Source organism: Scatophagus argus, chromosome 16 (genome assembly GCF_020382885.2).
Source record: "Scatophagus argus isolate fScaArg1 chromosome 16, fScaArg1.pri, whole genome shotgun sequence".
Lineage (NCBI taxonomy): Eukaryota > Metazoa > Chordata > Actinopteri > Scatophagidae > Scatophagus > Scatophagus argus.
Window position 1 is genome coordinate 8,025,740 of NC_058508.1, and position 24,779 is coordinate 8,050,518.

At 40.9% G+C, this 24,779-nt stretch overlaps 1 protein-coding gene across 1 annotated transcript; it reads left to right on the plus strand.

Moving 5' to 3' along the window:
• The first annotated feature begins 11,373 nt into the window (after positions 1-11,373).
• LOC124073907 (protein shisa-8) lies at positions 11,374-20,311 on the plus strand. The gene is made up of 2 exons (XM_046416464.1): positions 11,374-11,468; positions 19,351-20,311. Exons 1-2 carry the CDS (start codon positions 11,399-11,401, stop codon positions 19,845-19,847), a joined length of 567 nt encoding a protein of 188 aa, XP_046272420.1. The 5' UTR covers positions 11,374-11,398; the 3' UTR covers positions 19,848-20,311.
• Positions 20,312-24,779: the final 4,468 nt, after the last annotated feature.

Consider the following 24,779-nt stretch of genomic DNA (forward strand, 5'->3'; position numbering starts at 1 on the left):
TAAGGGTTCTCCCCAAAGAGTACTGAGCATGAAATCACGAACAGACAAACACAAAATACACTTTCACTTCACTGAGGTGAGTGAAAATGTAGATGGAGCTCATTTGACCCTCTTGTAGCAAGGCTTTGAGCTGGGTTTCAGAGATTTGTGAGTGTGAAGTGAAGCCCCAGGGGCTGCTTGGCCTCCGTGATGGAAGGGCATGTTAAACACTCAGAATAGCTCAATTATTCACTAGTTCTCTGAGTACAGGAAGAAGGGGTGTACCTGTATGCAGCCAGTGTTGGCCACACGCACACGTGTAGTTGCACAAACAAAAAACACGCACAAACACATATCTACCGGACTGGTTATTATTAATTCATCAGTTCCTCAGGAAGAGCAAAGAGGAAGCCTGAGTGATTGCAAGGGAGATTCTTAAAGCTGTTAAGAATCCCTCACACCGTAATGTCACTTGTCAATAGCCAATGTCAGTTACAGTTTCCTGGGCAGGTTGTATAAGCCACACAGCATACTAACAGCTTCTGTACAGTAATATGCTTTTTACATTAAAATGAGCTATAACCAACCCCCCTTTGGCATCGAACACAGTCCAGTGTGTCTGACTGCTCAGGTTTCGCTCCCTCCTGGCCTGGTCTTTCTTATCAACGATGAACTCAAGTAATTCCTGTTTGTAAGCTTCTTAGACTCCCACCTTGGTTGAACTCAAGGAGTAGTATGTCCTATAACAGCAGGAGCATTAATTTTAATAATCTTACCTTCATCTGTAGACAGTTAATCTAATTGTTGTCTTGTCCCATATCCCCGTGGTGTAATTGAATCTGGATCTGCTGCCTCTCTGAGCACCTGTCTTGCTGCTACTCCATGTAAATTTGTTCCTCCTCAAACCAAAAGGCTCCTAGAATCTATTTTACCTTGTCCATATATGTACAAGATGAGAAAGGGGCTTAGATTTGATTCATTTAAATATCAGGATTAGGATCTGGTCAATTGAATTATTACACCATGCAGACAACATGAAAACCACTGACAGGTGAAGTGAATAACATTAATCTTCTGGTTAAAGTGCAGTGTTCTGCTGGGAAACCTTGGGTTCTGGCAATCATTTCGATGTTCTTTGACACACACCACCCTCAATGCACAGGACCCAAAGGATCCAACATGTCGATGCCAGTGAATGCAAAACACCCTCAGAGGTTCTTAGTCCCTCCCCCTGACAGGTCAGGTGGGGCCTCCAGGTTGGAGCCCCACGTGGTGGGAGGGTAGATTCAGCTTATTCTGGTGCATCTCACAGATTCTAGATCAGGTTGGGATCTGGGGAGTCTGAAGGTCGTTGTTGTGGTCCCTGAGAAGTTTCTGAGCCGTTTTCAAAAGGTGATGCAATGTTTAGGTGGGCGGTGTGTGTCGAAGAACATCCACATGATTACCAGAACCCAAGGTTTCCCTGCAGAACGTGGCGGTGTAAACAGACGATTAATGTTATTCATTTCATCTGGTTTTAATGTTGTGGCTGACTGGTGTAGTCTCTCAGTAGATCATGGTATTCAGAAACGTGGCTTAAGAACAGCATTAGTGAGTCTGAGTTGACCATAAATGACCACAGTCGTTTTAGACTGAGAGTTTTGGACATTTTAATATTGATTTATTGAGTAATTACTTATGTATGTGATTATTTAAAGGAGGTGTTTTCCAGCCTTAGTTTATCTTATTAAATCAATGAATGCATCAGACTTAGGTTCTAAGATCTGCTCCAATTTAATGTTTTAGAATAGGAATTGTTAGATTGCAGTAAAACCAGAAGATGGTGCAGCAAAATTCATTCATGCATGTCTTCAAAGTAAGGGATGCTGGAATCTTGGCGACTTAGTGGCCACTTGTCAGACTAGTTGGCCATTCTTTTGTGGCTCGTCACCTATTGTGAACTGACTGTTACGAAACAAATTTTAGGTCACAAAAGAGTGACAAGAGGTTGATGACTGTTTCATATTATCAATCAGCCAAGACATTCAATCGACCCTCACTTGACCTCTGCCACGCACAAACCCTGATCTGGTGCTTGCAGCAATTGCTGCAATTTTTTTTTCCATGAAAGATTAATTCCAGCAAATTAGCTTAATGTATGAGACCTAGATTGAGTCCTGTTGCGTAACAAGCCTTTCTTTACCTCTCCAAATTTCTGCAGCTGTTAGAGGGAGCTGGAGATGATTATGCAACACGCACACACCACAGACACACACTCGACTTCGCAGTCACGCGCATACACACACATACGCATTGCACACACACAGCTGCAGGACTGCACAGAAACACAGGCATACAGAAACATCAGTAAATGTCTATGGGTTAGTGATGGAGTTTGAGATGACTGTGCGGAGCAATTACCTCCTCTGAATAATTGAATTCTCAGAAGTTAAGAAGCGGTGGCCTGGGGTTTGCTTTGTTGTTCCTTAAAGAACATTTAGAAAGAGAGAAGGGGGAGGGGAGGGTGAGTCATGGTGACTTTGAGGGGGGCCAGTGGGACTTCATACGCCTGTCAGAGTTAAAGACACTCTTTGTAGATAATAAAAAAGAAATAATGGAATAAAGAGATTCACTCATTCACTGTTTTCTCAAATGTTACATAACACATATAGGCACAAAACAATGCACCCTCATTCACACACACAACAACGTGCGCCAATTATCACACATTAGGCAACATAATATTCTCCTGTATTCATCTCCTGCACTGCAATTATGCCATATGCTTATGACAGGTTAATCAGCCAGAGTGGATACATGAAATTTGGATGAACAATGATCAAGTGTGCTGTCAATACACAGTTTACTACTAAGAGAAACAGGGAAGAGGTGAGGGAGCAAAGGAAGGACAAACAGACCAAAAAAGGAGGAACAGAAGAGAAGGAATGAAAACCAAAAAGATCATGAAATGAAATGATGTTACTGAGATTATTTTGAGCATCCTCCCACATTTTGTGTTGCTCTTTACTGTCAAAACTGTCGGTAACCAGAGGGACACTTGATGGCTCTGTCCATGGTGCTGAAAACAGCTGCTATACATTCTGGAAAAGATGAACCAAGAGGGACATTCTCAGCTCGTTTCTGTCCTCTTCCTCTCTCTTTTATCTCTCTCCCATCTGTTCCTCTACCTCTCCCCTGGCATTCCTCTTCATCAGCTTTTCTTCTTCCCATCTTTCGTTCCCACTTTTGTGACATATCATTAACAGCATTTACATGGACTACAGTAATCTGAGTTTATCCAACGGTATTCTTCTTTGGACAGTGAAATGTTGTGCTAATTTTGGCATGTTTGTGCTCATTGTTATACAGTTTGCAGTTGTACTGTTTTGGTTCAATCTCACCACTCTGGTTATCCTCATTTCCACGCAAAACAACACACTCTGATAAAGCCACTACCTGTTCAGTACCAGACAGCAGACAGACACAGTTAGCAGGTGAACCTAGTGGAACATTTAGCAGCTAAAGAATTAAGTATTTCCCTCTGGAGTTGGTTGGCGATAGGAACAAAGTTAAAAGGAGCATGGATATTGCACAAACTATTCATCAGGCAGCCAACAAATATCACTCAAAATAAATGCTAATGTGGCTCACTTTCTGCTTGTGTGGCTATGATTACATAAATGCTGCGTCCTTGTTTGTGTTAAGGTTGTCGCTAAATGCTGTTTACTTGAGAATTTCTTTTCAGTGTATTGGCTTAATGGGAGTTAAATTATGCCATTGCAAATGTAAGTATCATTTACAGACTTTAATAGTTAGATCATGACTGCATGTTGACTGTTATTATATGGCTTCATGAAGTTCAGCTGTGTTTTCCTTCATTCCTTCCTTATGTCAATTCTCACTTTGTGGCTGGAAGCATTATATTTTCTGGCTGACCATCTGTTTGTCTGTCCCATTCTTGTGAGAGTGATATCTCAGGAATGCCGTGAGCTGATACAAGGTTGAAGATGTGTATGAAGCATCCACGTTTTAGAATTTGCAGCTCTTTTGTAGCAACATCCATACTGAAGCTTTATGGTCAGCCAGAAGCTCACTGGTTTTGACGACAGTGAGCTGCAGGTGATTGTTGTAGCATGTGATGAAGCTCTCTATTAGTCCTGTGCACTCTCTAAGTGAAGACAGCATGTTTCTTGAATCATATATGTCAGTGATAACGGTGCACTTAATGCCTTTTATTGAATCAAAATTAATATTATACAAGTCTGGAGAGAAATGAATGAAACTGACATACAACCACAAGGTCCCAGTCCCATGTGTATTTCCAGTCCAGTGCGTCTATCTTACATCCCCTGTGTTTATTTCCAGTCCAGTGTGTGTGTGTGTGTGTGTGTGTGTGTAGATGTATAGCGGTCCACTGTGTTATGTAAAGTGCTGAGCAGACTGGCAGTCAAAGTTCAATGCATCCACTGTGTGGGCTAAAGGCAGAAAATAATGGTGTTATCCTGGGATAAGCCCTCGCTTAACCTGCAAATAGAGTGTGTGAGAGGGGGAAAAAGAATGAAGGGGAGATGACAGAGAGACTTCCTCATTGATATCATTCTACTGAAATGACTCCATCTACTCCATTTAACACACAAACAAGAGTGTGAGTAAAGACAGAAAGCAAAAGAGAAGGATGGAATGAGCTGGCAAGCTGTGGGTGTAGCTACTCCTTCTCGTCATGTCATCATGTGTGTGCCTGTTAGCATTACAGTTAAGTTAAAACAGCCAGCAAGACAACAAAGCAAAATTCATTAAATGAATCACTGCACATTAAAGTTCCGTCGCTGGCATCGATTAAACCCCTGAACACTAATCTATGCTCATCAAAATTACATCATTGGAAATTTGACCTTTAAAAAACCTTCATGTCTTACATTAACTTTGACATGCATCTACACCTTTGCCTTCATGAAGTATCTTAATATTTCTCCATTTACAGCGTTGAAATCAGAAACGTCCACACACGTCTCTGCCATTGTTTTTAACATAGTGAAACTTAGCTCGCAAAATGGCAATATGTAGCTTCACCTGGCTTGTCTGCTGATAGTCCTTGTTCCAACATACAGCCCCACTCTAAAAACTGACACGATTGGTTCCTTAGACACGTGACATATGAAACTCTGACTGTTATTGGTACAATGTACAAGGTGATTTCTACACCACAGCAAAAAGAAACTGTAACACCAAGATTTACAAACAACAGTTTTCATTCTCAGTCCACTATAATAAAAGTAAAAGTGTAGAGAAATAGATAGAGAATTTGAAAAATTAAAGGTGGATGAGTGCTCTCCACACATTGTTTGGGTCTTTGCAAGACAACAGATGGCTTGTGTCACGCTCGCCGAGAGAGAACAAAAGCGTAAGACAAGAAGAGTTACAGGAAGAAGCAGGCGACTGAGACAGGAAGGAGGATGGAGAGAAGTAAGGAGGACAGTTACGTGAGCAGGGAGAAGCATATCATAGGAAATGTAACAGAGAAACTAGGTGATACAGAGAGAAAGAGGCTGAGCCAAAGATAAAAAGGCATGTGGAAGGAGAAAAGTGAGAGGACAGGAAGAGAGCTCAGTAAAAAAACAGCATCTGCACACTGGATGGATGTGTTTGCATGATTTAGAGGGACCACAGCACTATACAACACTTCAGACAAATGTTGGCGTGTATTGTCTCAGCACAGATATAAATGAACGAGGCCCATATGTCGCACACATGCCACCCAGTGAAAGGTTTAACATGCAAAGAGTATGCAGTTACCTAACACAATCCTGGTTAAGATGGTTTCTTCACACTTAGTAGCAGCAGCAGCTAAAGATAAAATAACAAACTAGCTGAATATTATAAAATCCCCAGCATATAGTAAGATCTGTCTGATTTGGTCCAGTGCTTTCAACAGAGAAGTGAAAGTATGTGCACATTTGATACACTTATAGCTTCTGATATTTCAGAAATTCGTGAATCTAGATCGGTTGTAGAGTCGTGCTGTCCGTAGCCCTGTGAAATCACAATCTTTGGTTTTTGTACAAACAATATAATATGTTAACTGGTGAGCTTAAGAGATGCTGATGGTGGTGGCTTTTGTTATCTTTGGACAGAAGCAGGCTAGCTGTTGCCCCCAGACTTTATGCTTTGCTGAGCTTGCCACCTGCTGACTGGAGCTTCTTCAAATTTAACGTTCAGCTGTGAAAGTGGATCGATTTTCTCATCTAACTCTCAGCAAAAAGGAAATGAGTCTATTTCTCTTAAAATGTTGAAACTATTCTTTTAAAATAAAATAACAAAACCCTTCAGATTTGCTACAAAGTTCTCATATGATGTTGGTTGCACACAGTGAGTGAGAACACATGAATTTGTGGCTTCTGTTGTAATAATTTACAGGGCATATTGGCCCCTGAACATCACATATATTCTTTGTTCCATACTCATATAAAGAGTGGACTGACCCTAGCACAATTAAAACATTTACATTTTTCATGTGTTATGACTGAAACTTCTCCTGCATGGTCTCCTCTAACCTGTCCTGTGCTCTCACTCCTTGTTTTGTCTTTCTCTCACTCACATGAAATAATATGACATATACGCTACCTGGCGATTCATCCAGTGTGCCCTGCAGTTCTACACATGCACTCATTTCAGTCTGCCTGGCTAGCAGGAGTCAAACTTTTATCCCTGCTAGTTTTATGCACTATGCATTAAACAACACAGGACTTTCCTGTCTTTTTCTTCTCCCTGCTACCCACGCCACTCCCTCCTCTTCACATCTACTTTCCTCTCTGTCTCTGTGTGTGTGTGTGACAGTAGTCATGTCAGAGTAAGGCTGGCTGAAGCACTTGCAGCAGTCTGCCTCTTTGATGTTGAGCCCTGCTGAATTAGGCCATCACCCAGTGGTGCTCCGCCGCCTGCCTGCACTGACACACGAGTCGCACACGCATAGTATGTTTGCAAGCATGCACACACAAACAAAAACAAATGCATGCTGCTCGGAAAGCATGAACATGCAAAACAAAGTATGCGTACTGGGTGCGCACACACACAGACACACAAGCTATTCAGGTTGCACAATACCATAAATGATACGCACTAAAATGTGTCACAGTTTCTAACACATACATACACACTGAGAATTACATTCATATACAGTAAGTCCTCATTTCCTTTTGCACGTTTCTTTAATAAACATAAATTTTGAATTTTTATGAGTGCTTCTCCTCTGGGGCTTCTATACTATAGTACATCAAAGAAGATGCACACACTCACGACACACACACACACACACGCACACTGGGAAAATGTAGGACATTCAGACAGAATTTATTCAAGAATACAGAATGCAGGAAAGAAGTCATTCTCTTTCATTCTCCTCTCTTTCTCTCACTCACTCATACAATGGTTGTGTGAACAGTAACAAAGTGACTAAGGCAGGAAGGCTCTTGAATTACACATAAAAACAAGCTGGTGTACTGACATTTCATAAAATGAACATAATGTCTTAAAATGGTAATATATACTCTGTGCACAGAGAGAGAAATTCACTTCAGTCACAAAAAGATGAGATAAGGGGGAACCTTTAACACTGATATCCTGAGCTCAAAACCCAAATTTTCTTCAGAAAAATATTTCACAGTTCTGAGTGAGGCTATCATGTTCATAGAAGATGTTCCACAAACATCAAATGCACAGCATGCAATGCACACACTCACACCTTGTGAGCCAGTTAACCTAATGTGCATGTTTTTGGTATTGTGGGAGAAAGCTGGAGTACCCAAAGCAAACCCATACAGGCACAGGGAGAACATGCAAACAGAAAAACATTTTAATGCAAATAGGTTGCATTTTATATGTTAATTTTATTCTTAATTTTTTTTCATCTTAATCAATATTTGCAAAGTAACAATGTGAAACTCTACAGAGCTTTTAAAATTCAGCTCAAGCATCAGGCCTCTCTTTCCGTAAAAAGGACGTGAAACCCACTGCACACTACCTTCACAGCACCAGACAGAAGACAGACAAGATGAGGGGCTAGTTAGTGAACATAATCGCGTATTTAGCAGCTACAGAGAGAGAGAGAGAGAGAGAGAGAGAGAGAGAGAGAGAGAGAGAGAGAGAGAGAGAGAGAGAGAGAGAGAGAAATACACAATGCACAAAAGTATTGGGACACCTGACCATTACACCAGCAGGGAATTAACAGCATCACATTCTAAACACACACACATTAATATGGAGTTGGTCCCCCCTTTGCAGCTATAGTAGCTTCTACTCTTCTGGTAAGGCTTTCTGCAAGATATTGGTGTCTTTCTTTGGGAATTTTTGCCAATTCATGCAGTATATTATTTGCAAAATCAGGAACTGATGTTGGACCAAAAGGTCTGGTTCACAATCTCTGTTCCAGTTCATCTTAAAGGTGTTGGATGGGGTTGAGGTCAGGGCTCTGTGTGGGCCAGTCAAGTACTTCCACAACAAAACTCATCCAGCCTTGTCTTTATGGACTTTGCTTTGTGCACTGGAGCACAGTCGTGCTGGAATAGAAAAGGGCCTTCAACAAACTGTTGCCACAAAGTTGGAAGCACAGCATTATCCAAAGTGTGTTGGTATGCTGAAGCATTAAGATTTTCCTTCACTGGAAGTAAGAGGCTGAGCCCAACCCCTGAAAGAAAAGCCTCGTGCCACACCCAACGTGTATTGGTCTGTGTCCCAATCCTTTTGTCTATATAGCGTATTTCCTTCACGACTTGGTGAAGAGCCAAAACAGAAACACAAGCTCAAATAGATGATAATATTGCTTAATTTGTAAATGAGCCACATTAGCCAAATCATGTTTAGACATAATATACTTAAATATTAATGAGAAGTTTAGTGCTAATTTCTTTGCCCTGAGGTAAATAAATGAGCTTTAACCAAACTGATAAAGTTAAAATGCCAAGTTTTTTCCCCCTAAACTAAATAAGATATGAAGCCTAAGAAGGATTATATTCCTGTAGTTTTAATTAGGTGCTATTTGTGGGTGTGAACAATTGGTGACAGTAGTGTGAAATGACATTACTTTGTGTGATATTTGTCATGTTATGTGATAAAGAAAGATTCTTTTATAATTTGTTGCCCATATCATGCAGTGTCAGATAGAAGTCAGAAGTAATCTGCACACCACCATTTTTCTGGACTCATTAATGGAGAAGTGTCCTTTTCACACTTCACTCTCAGGGGATAATCACACTACAGCAATTATTCAGGGGAAAGAAATAAATAAATCAAAACATCTCTTTCATATGTCTTATTAGTACGAGTGTTATTAAGTACAGTATTGGCAAAGCAGGTTGTGCAAGATTTATAATGAAAGGAAATAGGAAAAAAACCAAATGGTGGCCACATTACTACAGTATTCTCTCTCTCTCTCTGTGCTCTCTGGTGGCCAGGAACAGCCCTGTGGTCAAACTGGAGACCAGCCAGAGATCTTTCCATCACTTAGTTGATTTTTTTCCCCCTCTGTCTATCCCTGCCTTCAACTCTCTATCTTCCAGTTCTTCATTCCATCACTCTCTCTCTCTCTCTTTCTGTCTCGCTCATTATTTCCACTGTTGTTGGCTCACTAGAAGAACACTGTTGAGAAGATGGCATCCGAATGTAGGACACCTAAAGAGCAAAAATTGTCTCTTTTACGATTCACTCAAAATGTCCTAAAAATCTAATGGGCAACTTTTCAAACATTATCTTTGTTTATTTGTTTGGGTGGTTGATTGAAGGTCATGCACCTTCAAACTTCTGTTTTAGAAGTCTTCATAGATGAATGAGTGAGGAGAGCAGGTGGTACCAGCATCGCACGTAAGACAATAACAAGCAACAATTTTAGACACACCCGCAGCTACACCGCACACATAAAATCACAAGACACAGTTGTGACTCCCTGCACTCCACGCTGCACACAGCGTGTCATCACTGCATATCAATTACACGGGGAAGTGAAGATCTATTTCTAATTCAATCAGTCAGCGCTGGTGTCACATCCCTCGCTCTCTGGCTTTCTCCCTCCATCTCGCACTCTCTCCGCCTCGCTCTACTCTTTGCCCGTCGCTTCATTCTCACTGAGGCGTCTCAGTCATCATGGGGCTGGTGGACGCGGGTGTCAGGTTTGTGTGTGTGTGTGTGTGTGTGTGTGTGTGTATGTGCGTGCGTGCGTGTGTGTGTGTGTGTGTGTGTGTGTGTGTGTGTGTGTGTGTACGTCTTACCCTGTTGCAAACAGATTTAAATTTTTAGACTTTGGGAGTGATGACATTTTGAGGAGTGAGGTAATCCTGACCTGTCTTTGTTTCTTAAGAGAACTAGGAGGGTTTTACAGTTAAAGATGATCTGTGGAAGATTTTCAGATATCGATGTATAATTTTTAAAATAACTGCTGTGCATTGTTTTAGTCACAAAATGAGACTGATATTTTTATGTAAAAGTGTCACTGCTGTTGGGTACACAGTTGGATTAAAAAAAAGTACATTATGTGCTCCTTTTCAAACTCTGTTTTGATCTCCTCCAATTCCTGAGAAATATATCAGGTTCTTTAGCTGCTTAAAGTTTCACTATGTTCACTTGACCAGTCACTAACTCTGTCTGTTGTATGGTGCTGGGCAGGTGGTGTACAGTTGCTTTCAGAGCTTTTTAGTTGCTATAAATGAGGCTGATGAAAGCAGTGGGACTGAACATTAACTTTTTGCAGTTAGCTTCCTTGGACTTTTATCAGCAAATTGTCAACACATCACAAATGCCATCTACAAGCACACATGGGAGCACATAATCAATAGGGGAATTATTAGAATTACAAGGGTATTGACAGATTATCAAATCCAGACCCACAGTACACCAAAGCATATGGCTTCAATCACTGTGAAAAACTATCATAATTGTGATATTGACAGCTTGGCCACAAGCAATAATTCAGTCAGAGATGTTTATGTCAAGGATTTGACCATTTATAACATATAGTGTCATCCCACTGAGCCACATATCGTCTGCCTCTGTCCTGGACACCCTGAGCTTCTGAAGGCTCTATGAATATATTTGTTATTTTAAGCAGAATAATAATGTAAAGAGGGCTGATAGAAATGCCCAGACAGTTATTGAGCTTCAGCTAATGATCACTTCCACTTAACTAGTATCTTATGTCACATTCTGTATGTGGTGTACAAATACTGTGTTTAAAGGAAAAAAACATAAATGTAATCTTGAGTTGGAATCAGATATACACAGGACTTTTGTGTGATATTGACACTCCCTTTTAAGAATATTCTCATCAACTCCAGTTGATGTAAACATACTGATTTGCATTTTCTTTCTGTCTGTCTGTCTGTCGGTCTTTCTGTCTGTTGCTCCCTCAGATCACAACCATTTGAACAATGCAGCCTTGTCTCCCCTGGGTCCGGCCATGGCCTTGTCTCACCCTCATAACAACCTGGGAATTGGCTTCAACAAGTACACTTCGCTCAAGGCCGTGGGTGAGTATTGCACACGCAAATTTCCAACCACTTGTGTGTATGCTTGATGTGAACACAACAGGATAGATAAAGAACACAGACTTAATGTACTGAGGTCAGTGAGACCAAACACTACATATAAAGACAAGGCCTGAATCAGATAAATAAAATACTAAATGTCCCGATACTGATGCACACAGTGAGTGTGACAGTGGTTAAGGGAAGAAGGAAAAAGCTGTCAGCAAAGCTCTCTTTGGTAAAATTAATAACATAAAGTAAGTCAGGCTCATCATAAAGTCTGGAAGGCCATCAAACCACTATAAACTCTATACTATAAATTATCTTCTACAGCTACATATCACAGTGTTTATGAATCAGAGGCCAAATTAAAGACCTCAGAAAATATGTGCTGAAATCTAATAGATGCAGATGCTTGAATCATGTACTTTAGCTCTCAAAGATAAGATAAGATAAGATAAGACAGTCTTTATTGTCATTGCACAGGCACCTATACAATGAAACTGAAAGAAGTAGGAGCAGCTGAAGGTGCATTTGGGATAAAAACATCATCACATCTTAACCCAAATCAACACATATGGGAGATTTTGGGCTGACGTGTACATCAAAACATCATCCAGTTAGAGTTCAAACTTGTAAATGTAAGTGTACCATTAATGCTGTATTAGCTTTATGAAACTGTATTGAACAAAGCAGACATTAGGCTCTTTGTTGCCCCACAACTATGAAAAAACACTGCCTGTTGTTTGTTATGAACGGGCAAGTCATCTGCCTAAAGCCCAGCCACAGTATAATGTTGACAGTTATTGACAGCTTGCCTTTCTGTTACGAGTAACCATAAATCAGCTGTTGGAAAATAGGTGTGATGATGGCATAAATTCACTGCGAATGATGACATAACTCATGACGGACTAGTAGCTCAGCTGGTTCAGAGTTTAAAAGTAAGGATAAAGTGTGCGCACACACACACACGCAGACATCACACTTCTTCCGTCTTTACAGCCACACATGAGGGGCAGGTTAATATAGACACACACACATTCCATCTATCATCTGATCACAGACAGACAAGGACACTGTGATGATTACGAGGAGCGACAGTTTGACACATGTACATGTACTGTTCACTGACACAGTATACAGAGAGAGACAGGACTGCACATCATAGCTGCAGACTATCAGACACAGAAACTAAAGAGCATGAAAGAGCCAAAGTTTTTAAGCACAAAGTCACAATGACTGCTTGTTAAACTCAGCCGTATAAATCTAAACTGAATCCGAAATTCTGTACTAACATTATCTATTTTGTATGTTTTAGTATCAAAATCTGTGTATAAAAGATAGTACCACTAGATAAGATAAGATAAGATAAGATAAGAAAAGATAAGGCTTTACTGATCCCCGAGGGCAAATTTGGTATATAATAGTAGTATAGTAGTGGTACTCGAATATATTATAATACGCAAGCATGTGCAACGTAGTAGTGATGACAACAAAAAATAGTCCCTAGTGCAGAACTCAAGTGGTGTCCGTGACCTGCTGTAGAACATATTTGATGTCTACTACTATTTTAGGACCCATTGTGAGGTACTGTAGAACAGTAGTGATGTTGTTGAGCGCCCTTGTGATGTCATAACTCTAGCGATGAAACTGAGTAACAGCAGATGATGTTAGCGAAAAGCTAAAATAGAACATTATGAATTTCATTGGTAATTACAGTGGAATTCTGGGGATAAAACACTGACCTTCAGTAATACCCAAGTAATGTCACTGTGAGTTACATTAGATCTATAGTGTGCCCTGTTGTGACTAGAACATGCAATATTGTTTGACTTCAGTAGATGTCTAGCAATGACTGTAGAACACATGATCATAACTCATTGAGGGCTACTTTAGAATCCATTGTGAGGTGCAATAGAACAATAGTGATGTCACTGAGAGCTGCAGCAGGACTGCAGTGATGTTGTCTGGGCCTACAACAGAATGCTGGTGATGACTTCACTTTAGTGCGGTCATTCATGGCTGCAGTGGGATTCTAGTGATGAAGCAGTGGCACTGACTGACATCACTCGGATTTACCACATTTACCTGCGGTAAATCCAAGTGATGTCAATGAGGTCTAAGTTGGAACTTCAATGAAGTCTTTCCTGGCTACAGTAGAGCTCCGATGAGGCTACATATAGTCTGCCATATCTTCTTGCTGGGGGTTGTTGACACATGCAGTATACAGTCAGAGGTAGCCTACAGTCAGCATTGCATAGGCACTTCTGAATCCCTGCTTGTGTACATCATTCAGTAGTGTGCTGCAAGCCAGTTTTTTGTAATGCTGGTGAAGGCACGCATCTTTGGTCATGCTTTCACCGCCGGGGGGGGCGATTTAACAGCAGTCTGGGGCCGATTCTTTGGCTCTGAAATAGGCTGCAGACACTCCTCTGCTCAGAAGACCTTTTGGGACCAGAAACACTTTAAGGATCCATTATGCATAACAAGGAGCTACTTTACTTTTGATGTTTAAATCAGAGCACAGTTTGCTGATAACACCTGAACGCTTACTTAAGTAGAATTTTTAATTCAGGACTTTTACTTTTAACTATTTGTATCTAATACTGGGCTTATTAAGTAAAGGATCTCACGTTATTATATATTATATATATATATTATATTATATTATATATTCAGTTTCTCCTCAAGGAAAAAACCAATGGAAAATAGCAAGAAATACTTTTCATTGAAATAATGTGACTGGAGATTATAGGCCTTTGGAAGCCATTTGTTTTTTTCTTATTTACTTCCTATTCCCAATCACACACACACAAAAGGAGGAACAGAAATGTAAACACAATCCAATCATCTTTTCACACATGCTTATCAGTTCTCTTGCTGGGCAATAAACAAGCCAGAGATCCTGACTGTGTGGACAAAGTCATGGCTAGGACACACAACTCTTTGGATGGGATATTTGATCATTTGCCAGGTGAATCAGCATGTAATTGAACCAAGCTGCTTTGAAATCTTTATAAGCATGTTGAGACTAAACTACATTTCAAATATATATCATAAGAAGCAAGACACGAGTGGTGAAACAGAGAAAATGAAGCTGTAAGCACATAACAGAAAAAAATAAGATAGAAAAGAGGAAGAGGTGAAAAAGGTCGAGACTCTGTGACAGCAAACCTGTGCCAGGTGCAGCAGCAGGACTCTGGCACAAGCAGATCTGATATATCTGTCTTAATTAAAGAAGGACAGGTGGACTGGCAGTGTGAAAATGTTGGGTAAAGACGCTAAAGGAGACAGAATGAACAAACACAACACCAGTGGATGAAGAAATAAACTAGCATAGAATATAGATGGTTTGGTTCGGCATTGAGGAATTGCCTAGAAATATTAACAAATACTTTATTGGTAGAGTTAAATCCAAGTTAGAGTCTGGAGAGTGTCTGGGAGGGGGAAACAACAACATAAGACAGAAGGTGGAAGGATGTTCTAAAAGAAGGTGTGAGAGACTGTTTGCCAGGACACCAGGACCCCACGTTCTCAGCCAAGACTGCCTGAAGACTTTAATTAAATCTAATGATATAGATACTGAAGATACTGCACAAGAGAAGGTCACCGCGAAAAACATTTTACAAAGACATTCTGACTTTTAGAGTTAAGGACATAATACACAGGAATATGCCATCTAGTTCCATAAACAGGAGGCTGACGTAGCTAAAAGGAGCAAAATGAGTATTTTTGGTTTTGGGGAACTGTCCTTTAACAAACAGAAGCAACTGATTATCCTTTGTGTTTTGTTAACCCCACAGAAGTGAGAAAATGTATCCATAGATTCACTAATAAAGTTTAGCACTTGTTTTAGGGAGGAAAAACATCTACACTCACTCCAAGATGGAATTACTAGACATTTTTACAGTAAAAAAGGCATTTTTTAGCATATGCTTCAGGTCACATAATGGGTGAAATAAGTTCTTGTAATTTTTTTAGAGCTACATGAATTAAAGTGATCTCAAATTCCCCGAAAAGAGGACTTTGAAGATGAAGGAACTCCACTGGATCAAAGTGTTTCTTTCTTTTTTTTTTCCATATTTGGCACTTTGGGATAGACTTCCTTTTCAAGCAAATGATCACTAGAGTACCTATGGAGACTAATGAGGAAAAGGTTCTTGAAATTGCTTGTCCTAATATTTTTATGAGGTGTTAACTTTCTGGTTTGAGGAATGGAAGAAGAATGGAACTGTAACTTGTGGGGAATTTGCAACTTTTTTATTTTAACCTGCTGAACTCTCCTTGACCTTCTTGTGGTTCCTTTCTGAAAATATGTAGAATGTGTGGCCAATCATTGCTCAGCATTTCAAATTCAAATGGAAACACAAAAAATTTGTATCAAACTAATGTTATTTGAAGTAACGGTGCAGCGATACATAACACTGCATCTGGGGTTTAAATATTTTATTCACTGTGAGACATCATATAGCATTTATAACAAGCAACACGCATTTATATAGCACACTTAAAACATGGAAAAACTAAAAAGTGAAGAAACTGAAGAGTTTACATCTGTACTGTACTGAGTGTGGCCTGCATGTTGTCCACAGCTACTTAACAAAGATAGAAAGAGACAAAAATCACATGAGAAGTCCCCTTTGCAATTTGCAAAAATAATTTCTCTCATGCTGTTGTATTGTGTGTTAATGCGCACTGTAATGAGCAGGTTCTTTTGGAATAACTGCTCTAACATAATTAAACAGCATTAAAAATAGACCAGATAGAACAGTATGTTGTCAAACGCTGTTACCCTTTGGAGGGCCCAGCTTATGTAGTTATAATGCGGTGGCCCAGATTGGGCCTACAGGCCTCGCTTTAGGCTGCTGCTCGATAGAGAGCAGCAGCTGATGTTGTTGCAGAGTACGAAATAAGTGAAATACAGATGGAAAGAATAGAAAACAAGAGAGAGAGAGAGGAAGAGAAAGTGAGCAGATGGAGAGTCTGTGAAATGGAGAGGAAGGCACAGTCACAGTCACAGAGGACCCTGCTGTCAGGTGCCCCTGCTGGCAACATGTGTGGAGACACTCGAATGGACAGCAACAGCAGTTGTTGTGGGAAGGAAGATTGTGTTTAATTCATTGTTTCTGTGCCGTCCCAGATTTTCCCACCCTGTCCAGAGATTTGAACCAGTTTTCTCTCAAATTTAGCTCCTTTAACTTCAGCTGCATCAAATCACGGCAAAAAACAAAGATATTAAAAGAGGTGTCCACTGTCGATGAATGCAAGTTCCTACAAAAAATGATGAACAATGAAACTGTGTTTTGTATATACATTTTTCAGAAAACTGTCACCTTCTTAAAAGCCAGGGCTAGTACAGCAATCCGCATATTAAATCCAACCACCCATCTGTCCATTTGTAGCAATACTGCTGACGTCCAGCAAATACCTTAATGTCATTGTGACAAACAGACACCTGCTAAAAGCTGCCAAAATCATGTGATGTACTTCACAGCAAAGATGCGTACAAATCAAGCGGCTTACGGCCTATTCACAGTGTGAAGAATGTATGTAAATGTCTTCTTTGTTACACAATGCCTGGCACACATGTAGGCCTATATGGATGTATGAACCCACTGACACTGTGCACACACATTTATATTTGCACACAGATACATAAATACCCACTAATCCTCAATACGTTCATCCCTGTATTCAACATTTAAATGAAAGCCAAGCAATTTTTTCTATTCATTTCCCTCGTTCTTTGTCATCATTATTGTGACACAATACACCATAATTGCTTTGTAAATAAAAAATATGCCTTCTAAATCTCTTTTACTTGAATAATTAAACCGATTGTTTTGTATACAAGCGTGGAGGACTCGCTGTGTGAGGGACTGGCTACTCGTAGCGCAGAAAGTACTTCTCAGTTTAACTAACCTCATGACACACTGCAGCTCCTGTGGCTGCTTCACAGTAAAAGAAACCCTGAAATCCACCAGTTGAAGGCTTCTAATATGAAGCTGCAGCAGTAGGACATTCTGTTTGCATCCAGTGTTCTCTGCTGCTGCCATACCAACAGATCATTACTGTATATGAAGACATTTAATGGCTCACTTGTTCAGGAAAAAAACATTTTTGGTCCTGACTCAAAACATTTAGCATCTTACATTAATGAATCAATTGTTATATCAATAAACCAATTTTTAAATTGTAAAATTTATGCTGCTGTGCCCTTGTCTTTTATTTGGGAGAATATTCAGTAGGCCTTTGAGATAAACAACAAAATGGTTGTAGTGACAGTGTTTAAAAAGAGAGAAAAACAGAGCTGTGTTTATATTTTTGAACCAGCTTGGATAATTTTACTAAGGCAGTGTAATTACAGGAGACTTCATCTCCTTCCTCAACAGCTGCTTGTTGAAGTGCCCTGGAGTTACAATGTGGACCTACATTTCAAGTCTTCAATAAGCAATTACCAGACAGTGATAGCACCGGACAGTTTCCTGACATGTGAATATGAGGCTACTCCTCTAGGTGTTTTCTGAAAATACAAGTCCACGAAAATGTTCTTAGTCATCTGGGATGGAATAAATTTAATGGAAATTAATCGACAGCAGTAGGGGAAAAAGTAGGCCTCTGCTGAATTCTAAATTTCTTAAAATATACAGTACACTAAGCAAGAAATCTGCAGTCTGTTTCCAGCCTGTACAGCACACCAAATGTGCATTCACATGATGTCTTTTTTGAGTGCCTTTAATATTTGAGAGGACCTTGAAATTCCAGTGAGCACAGTGTACATTTCTCTCTATCACACATACATGCATGCATCAACACCCGCAACATTCACTGATGCTCATTACAGCAAATTAACCTCAAGTGGTCATACATCTTCTGACCAGACTCTTGACATAATCTTATTATGATGTTTCTTTTTGGAGTGCAATAATGATAATATCAAATGCAGACACACAGGCAGATAAAGAACATAGACAAATGTGTATTGTCATAAACATGCAATGCAAGCTGATAGCAGCTGCCCCCAGTTATGAGGCAGAGAAATGGCAAGATAATGAGACAATATATATATATATACACAGTATGTCTGTCTCTTATTCCTCTCTGTCTAAGCAAACAAGGTTGTTGGTGCCTTTAGGGCACAGTGGTGTGTGTGTGTGAAGAGGGGTGGAGTAGTGGTGATGACCAAACAGCAGAGTCAAGTTCCACTCAGGGAGCTTGGGCTGATCTGACTCGACACGCTGAACCCACTCTATTTTTATTCCCCCAAATCTCTTGTTTTGCCCGACACTCACTCATACTGCTTTTTCCCTCCATTTGTGGGTTATGTTTCTTCATACTCCATCTCTCTCTCTCTGGTGCCACTGGTATTTTTAAATCCATGGTCAGTGTGTAGACAGTTCAAGCTCAAATACAGGAATATGGTACACATACTCACATCCACATGGACACACACATACTGTACACCCTGCAGGATTCATCATTTTTGCCTTGGCTTGTTTTGTTTGTGACAGATTTGTCTGGAATGTGTGTGTGTGTGTGTGTGTGTGTGTGTGTGTGTGTGTGTGTGTGTGTGCGCATGTATGTGGCTATACTCTACATGTTGTATGTTTCTGTGTGACTTTAACCAGATGAGGACTTTGTTCAGGGTGATGTAGGTGTTAGGGGAACTTTGCCCTCAACTGATTCAATTTCAAATAAAAACCTGTTATTTTGTACTGAATAATACTGTAGTTTAGCATTACTGTATTGCAGTTACAGCTTTGTCAGACTCATACATTTTTTTTTGAAGTTTATTGAACATAGATCAAACAAAAGTCAGTTATCACTGACTTTCATCATCATAATTTAACCATGTCTCCCTTCCTCTACTGTCTCCCATCATCAGACACGGCGACGAGAGACTACTACAAGAGCTACCCAATGGTAGATTACACCCACCGCCAGTCCCCTCCCACCTTCCAGCCAATCAACTTCCACCCCAAGGACAAGCCCTTCCTCCCACCACCTGACATCCACGCGCCATTGGCCATCACCATCAACGCCTCCCAGATCCCCAAGCCTAAGATCTCCAAGACCAACACCCATCCGCTCACATCCAGCTCAGCCTTCAAAGCATGGGACCCCAGTAAGAGTCACATCCAGCACCCAGTGGCTTCCCACATGGGCCTCCAGGGGCCGCAGCACCACCCCATCCAGCAGCAGCAGCACCAGCCGCTGCACCAGCAGAACAGCCGGCGCCAGGTCTACTCCAACAAGAGGCAGTTCAGCATCGAGACGCTGCCCGAGCTCTTCTCTCAGCCACTAGGCTATGGCCACTCGCCACACATGCACCCCAAGCACAAGGGACTGCCCACCAACAGCAAGACAGAGGTCACTGTCTGAACATGTGGATGAAGGGGTGATGGACAGAAGAGGAAATCAGCTGTAAGCAGCTGTAAAATAAAATGCTCAGATATCTTTTATATCCACAGCCATAATGGCGAGAAAGGAGCAAGCGAATATCGTGTATAATCTGAATTTTTTTTTTTAACTCTGTATTTTCCTCATCAATGTTGACAAAAGTAATACCAATGTGAGTGATATTTGTACACGTTTAAGACCACTGGATCAAAAAGGCAGCAGCAGATAAGCTGTGAAGGTGGTGCATCGGCAGGTGTTGGCTGTGACTCTTTGAACCCGATGGCTCTTCTAAATAATTGAGTGGCTCTCAGTGTGTTGGCACAGCTCCCTCCTTCTTCTCTCAGTCCCTTCACACCTCACTGATATTCTGCACTGGTCTGTAGAACCACTCCGCCACACTCAAATGTTCAAATCCCACCCACAGACACTATTTACCCCACAAACTGGCCCAGACGCTCTCTAACCACGTTTTTTGGAGGCTGGTAGAGGAGCGTTTCCCCTAAGACTTTGGCTGCCCATCAGCAGAAACAATTCCATTGTGTTGTCAGCTCCCGTTGCCCTCCAGCCCCTCCGGAGAGTGAGATATCAGCCTGGCAATTCATACCAGAGAGGAGGGCAGGGGTGGAGGGGGGAGAGTGGCTTGGTTATTCATCTCATTCCAGGGGCAAATGAGATGAGAAGGATCTGAGCCATGTGTACACACACACACACACACACACACACACACACACACACACACACTTGTCAAAACTACAGAAGGTTCCCAGCAGTGTCAGAGAACACAGGCACCCCCCCCCCCCCCCCAACTGACACACAAACAGACACACGCTTGTCTCTCCTCGCACTGATCCTCAGAAACTGACGAAGTGAATAAGCAAGCTCTCTTGTTGGTATTTGTAACGGTTTGTTGAGCTCTTCGTTTCATTCACCGCCTCTTGTGTTGCTCTGGATGTTTACCTCTAAAGAAAACCGGGGATGTTTCATGATGCCAAGAAAAAGAGCAAAAGAGTCCATGGATTCAGAAAGGTCATTACAAAGTCATTGCATTCTCTCTGCCGCTTTACTAGACTGGGCGTGCATCAGAGAGATGTCGGCTATGCCACATCATGTACTGTATTGGTGAGGATATTTGGTTGTACTTGGAAGAAATTCTAGTGTTTGCATATATGAACATATATGTACATCTCCAGAATCTTCTACTGTATACAGGTGATAGATCCAGTTTTCAAACTCATGGCTTCATAATCAAACACTACTGATTAAAATCATGAAGTGTTTCTGGATGCAGAAGGAAAAAGCATTGATGATTATTACAGGAACACCTTTTCCCAGCATGGCTATTCCTAAACTCAGCTGTTTGTTTGATGCATGTGCCTAACTTAATCTGAGAGGTTCAAACCATTTACCAGAACTCTGCAATTTCCTTCACTCCCTGTAAATGAAGTACTTCAAGATCCACAAATGAATGACTACTTGCTAGCTTAAACAGCCATGTACTTTCTGCTGTAAGATCATTTAAACACAGTAAACACATTAGTTTCTTTTTTTGCATGAAAATTGTCAAATTCTAATTTTTTTTTTTTTTTTGCTTTTTTCACTGAGTAATGTAAGATAAGAATGTAAAATTAAGTAATTACATTACAGTTGCTAATGCCAGTAACCCTATATTACTTTGACTATTTGACTATTTTGGGGTTTGACTAGCTGTCACAACTAGAGTTTGATGTAGCGCTGATATGACTCATCAGGCATGTTAGCTTAATCCTCTAAGTGCTGAAGTCACAAATTGCGACAAGTTGCATTACTGCATTAAAAAGATGACTGAACTAAATATAGCACCATAGCTTGTTTGTCCTCCTTACCAGTTGTCAGCGGACATGCAATACTTTAATCCTAACCCAAAATCGCAGCATGTTCCCTTTCAAAGTATCTGAGGAAATCGAAGCTGAAACTTGCTTACATACAGTGCTAACTGGAATACATGAGGAAGTGTTCATGTCCACACAAAATGCACAGAAATCTCTTCACAGTTGATGATGTTTTTCTCAGCTATTCATTGATTCTGACTCTGAAAGATAAAATTTGCCTTTAGAGGATGCTGATCAGATATAAATAGAGAATATGACAATGTGTTCATGCTGCATAGCCATGTGTCCACACATAGCGATGGTGTACATGAACGTAATTACCCTACCAAATGTCGGGGGGGGGGGGCATTTACAAGATGGCAAGATGGTAGGGTTTCTAGGAGAGCTGTTAGACGTGATGGAGGCAGCAGTGGTGGTCAAAATAGGGTTAGAAATAGCGATGATTATGATTATTAGATGAGTAAATTTAGTCTCCTCATAAACTCATTTACAGTATTCCTTTATCTCTAACTGCATTCATGCTACAGACTTTTGAAATCTTCATGTCAAAAACCAGATATTTAAAAAAAAAAAAATCCTATCACCTAAAGGGTTAATGCAAGAGCTGGAGCTATGAGGGATTTAGCCCAAGCTATGCTTTGAACACTCACTGAAAGTGTGCATTGCTTAGACTGGGATTGGGCACTGCTAACTGTAAGTTGCTCACAAATTTAACTAGTAATGAAACTAATTACTCATGATTACTTTTTTAATATGCTACATTTATCAGGTAACCTTTCAAACTTCGCTTTTCGATGACTTTGGTTGATAAATTCAGTATTGTTTTGAGCTGCACTGCACATTCTCACCTTCTCCTGCACAGTCTGAAAGCCAGCCTGACTGAATGAATTCACCTTCACTAGTTGTTACGAGGACACCGGCTATGCCGCAGCACATATGCCTGGCACATGCTATCTAGTACAACAGACAGGTGGAGGAGCCGAATCAAACAGCAGCGCTGATACATGCTACTTAGCTTTCTCTCACTGCCTCTCTCTACCCTATTACTCTGTTGCTTTTTCTGCTCCCTAGCAGTCTGTCATCAACCCTCCAACCCCCCTCTGTGCATCCATGTCCATGAAGGTTGAGCGAAGGGTACCAAGCACTTGTCTGCTGTTTGCTACCCAGTGCTCCAAGCTGTTGTAAGCCATGATGCTCACACTGGGTGCGTGTGTGTGTGTGTGTGTGTGTGAGAGAGAGAGAGAGAGAGAGAGAGAAAACTATAATTAATAACATAGTCAGTCACAGTATGGCAGACCTCAGATTTATTCCCTAATACACCATCATGCTCGCACAAGCAAACTTGAGCATGCTCACACTCAAAACGAAACATACTCAAACTTACATCCACAAATACAGGCCGGGACATGAATGACCAGCTGCTTTGCAATATATTATTCACATCTGAAGACTGGATTTTATGTAAAAGTGATTTTAATTTTTGAATGCAGTGATTTTCCTTCCAAGCAAAAATGTCAGTCAGCCAAATTCTCCAATTTGCATCTCAGTTTTATGGAGCTGTGAGTGTACACAAGCAAACAAAATGAGCAACGGAGTAAAACTTTAATGAGAGAGAATAAATTAGCAATATAATGCTTGTTTGCAATGCTGCAATGGCTTCTCTACTTTACCTCTCCAAGATGAGAAAAATGTGTAAGACAAGCTGTTGGAGTGGCACTCAGAGCTGCTGGCATGCTTTTGTAATAAGGGATCAGCAGAGAATGGAGATCATGAATACAAAAGGCATCAATGGGATATGCATGGTGTGAATATACATCAAATGCATCCGTGCTTGTGCTCTCGCCAGTGCTGCACAGTATGTAATGTGCCGTATTACAGCAGGTTTCTTCTTCGTGGTTTCCCTGACTTTTTTGACTTTTATTCCCACAAGGTGCCACACTTGAAGTGGGTCACTTCACAGATTTTTGGCCTCTGAAAGTCCTACCAAAATATTCTGTAGGGTCTGTCCTTAATCACTCGGAATGCATTACAGGCTGAGAACAAATGAGGAATGACAGCGAGTAAACAAGCAATATGCGTCAGTAAAGCAATAAGCACCCGACCGTCCTCACCCTATCCTTATCTCTCTGTCTGTCTGTCTGGATCCCTCCTCTGAGTTTACGGGTGGGTGTTGATGAGAGTGTGGGTCTTAAAACCAAAAGAAAATGCTCAGAAAAAGCTTTGGCTCTGCAGAAGGCTTGAGAGATGAGACAGAAAAGAGAAATGGGGTTGCATGGTTGCTGATACAGCCATGGTTGTTTTTCATTCGCATTTGTCTGGGTGGTCTAAAAACATTAATACTGGGTTTTATCTCTCCGATGTGCTCAAACCACCCGCTTTCAAAAGTGGCGTGTGACTCTAGCTGAAATGGGAAGATGTTCTTGACTCTAAATTTCAAAATTTAAACACTGTTATTGTTGTGTTCGGGTCTTGTGAGAAACAGGACCCATTCATACTCCGACAACACTGGCTGACTGAACAAACAGGGCTGAAGGCTTAACACAAGGGCAACACTGTCTCCAGGATTTACAATTAAAGATTGGAGTCTACAGTAAGAGCCTGGGGACAGGCTACCAGCAAACTCACAGAGACTGACAACTTTCCACAAATGGTGTTGGCACACAAGCATTGGCTGACACAGTTGGACAAGTACTGTGAATGCCTGATTCCGAAGATACTCTATGGGAGATTCGTATCAGAGGTGCCACAATAACTAGACACAAACGTGCTGATGTGCGGGAAAACACCTTTTGGTGTTAATTTGGCGTCAGACATTCTGGATGAAGGATGGGGTTTTTTTCTTCATTGCTGGATGGACCTCTCTGACTCTCTTCTTGCAAAGGACTGTCTACCAAAGCAATTGGTACAGCTGAATAAATTAGACTGAAAAAGCCTCTGATGAGCTACTGTTTTGCCTCTGTTGTGGACAGTGTAAATACTTGAGCACACACACAGACATACACGCACATACACATGAAACAAGACACAAGAGTCACAGAGGAGAAAC

Bases quoted from the DNA above. Each gene is read 5' to 3' on its own strand.
- LOC124073907 (XM_046416464.1), top strand. From the start codon at position 11,399: ATGGCCTTGTCTCACCCTCATAACAACCTGGGAATTGGCTTCAACAAG. The intron at 11,469-19,350 runs GTGAGTATTGCA...TCCCATCATCAG, and splicing joins CACTTCGCTCAAGGCCGTGG to ACACGGCGACGAGAGACTAC.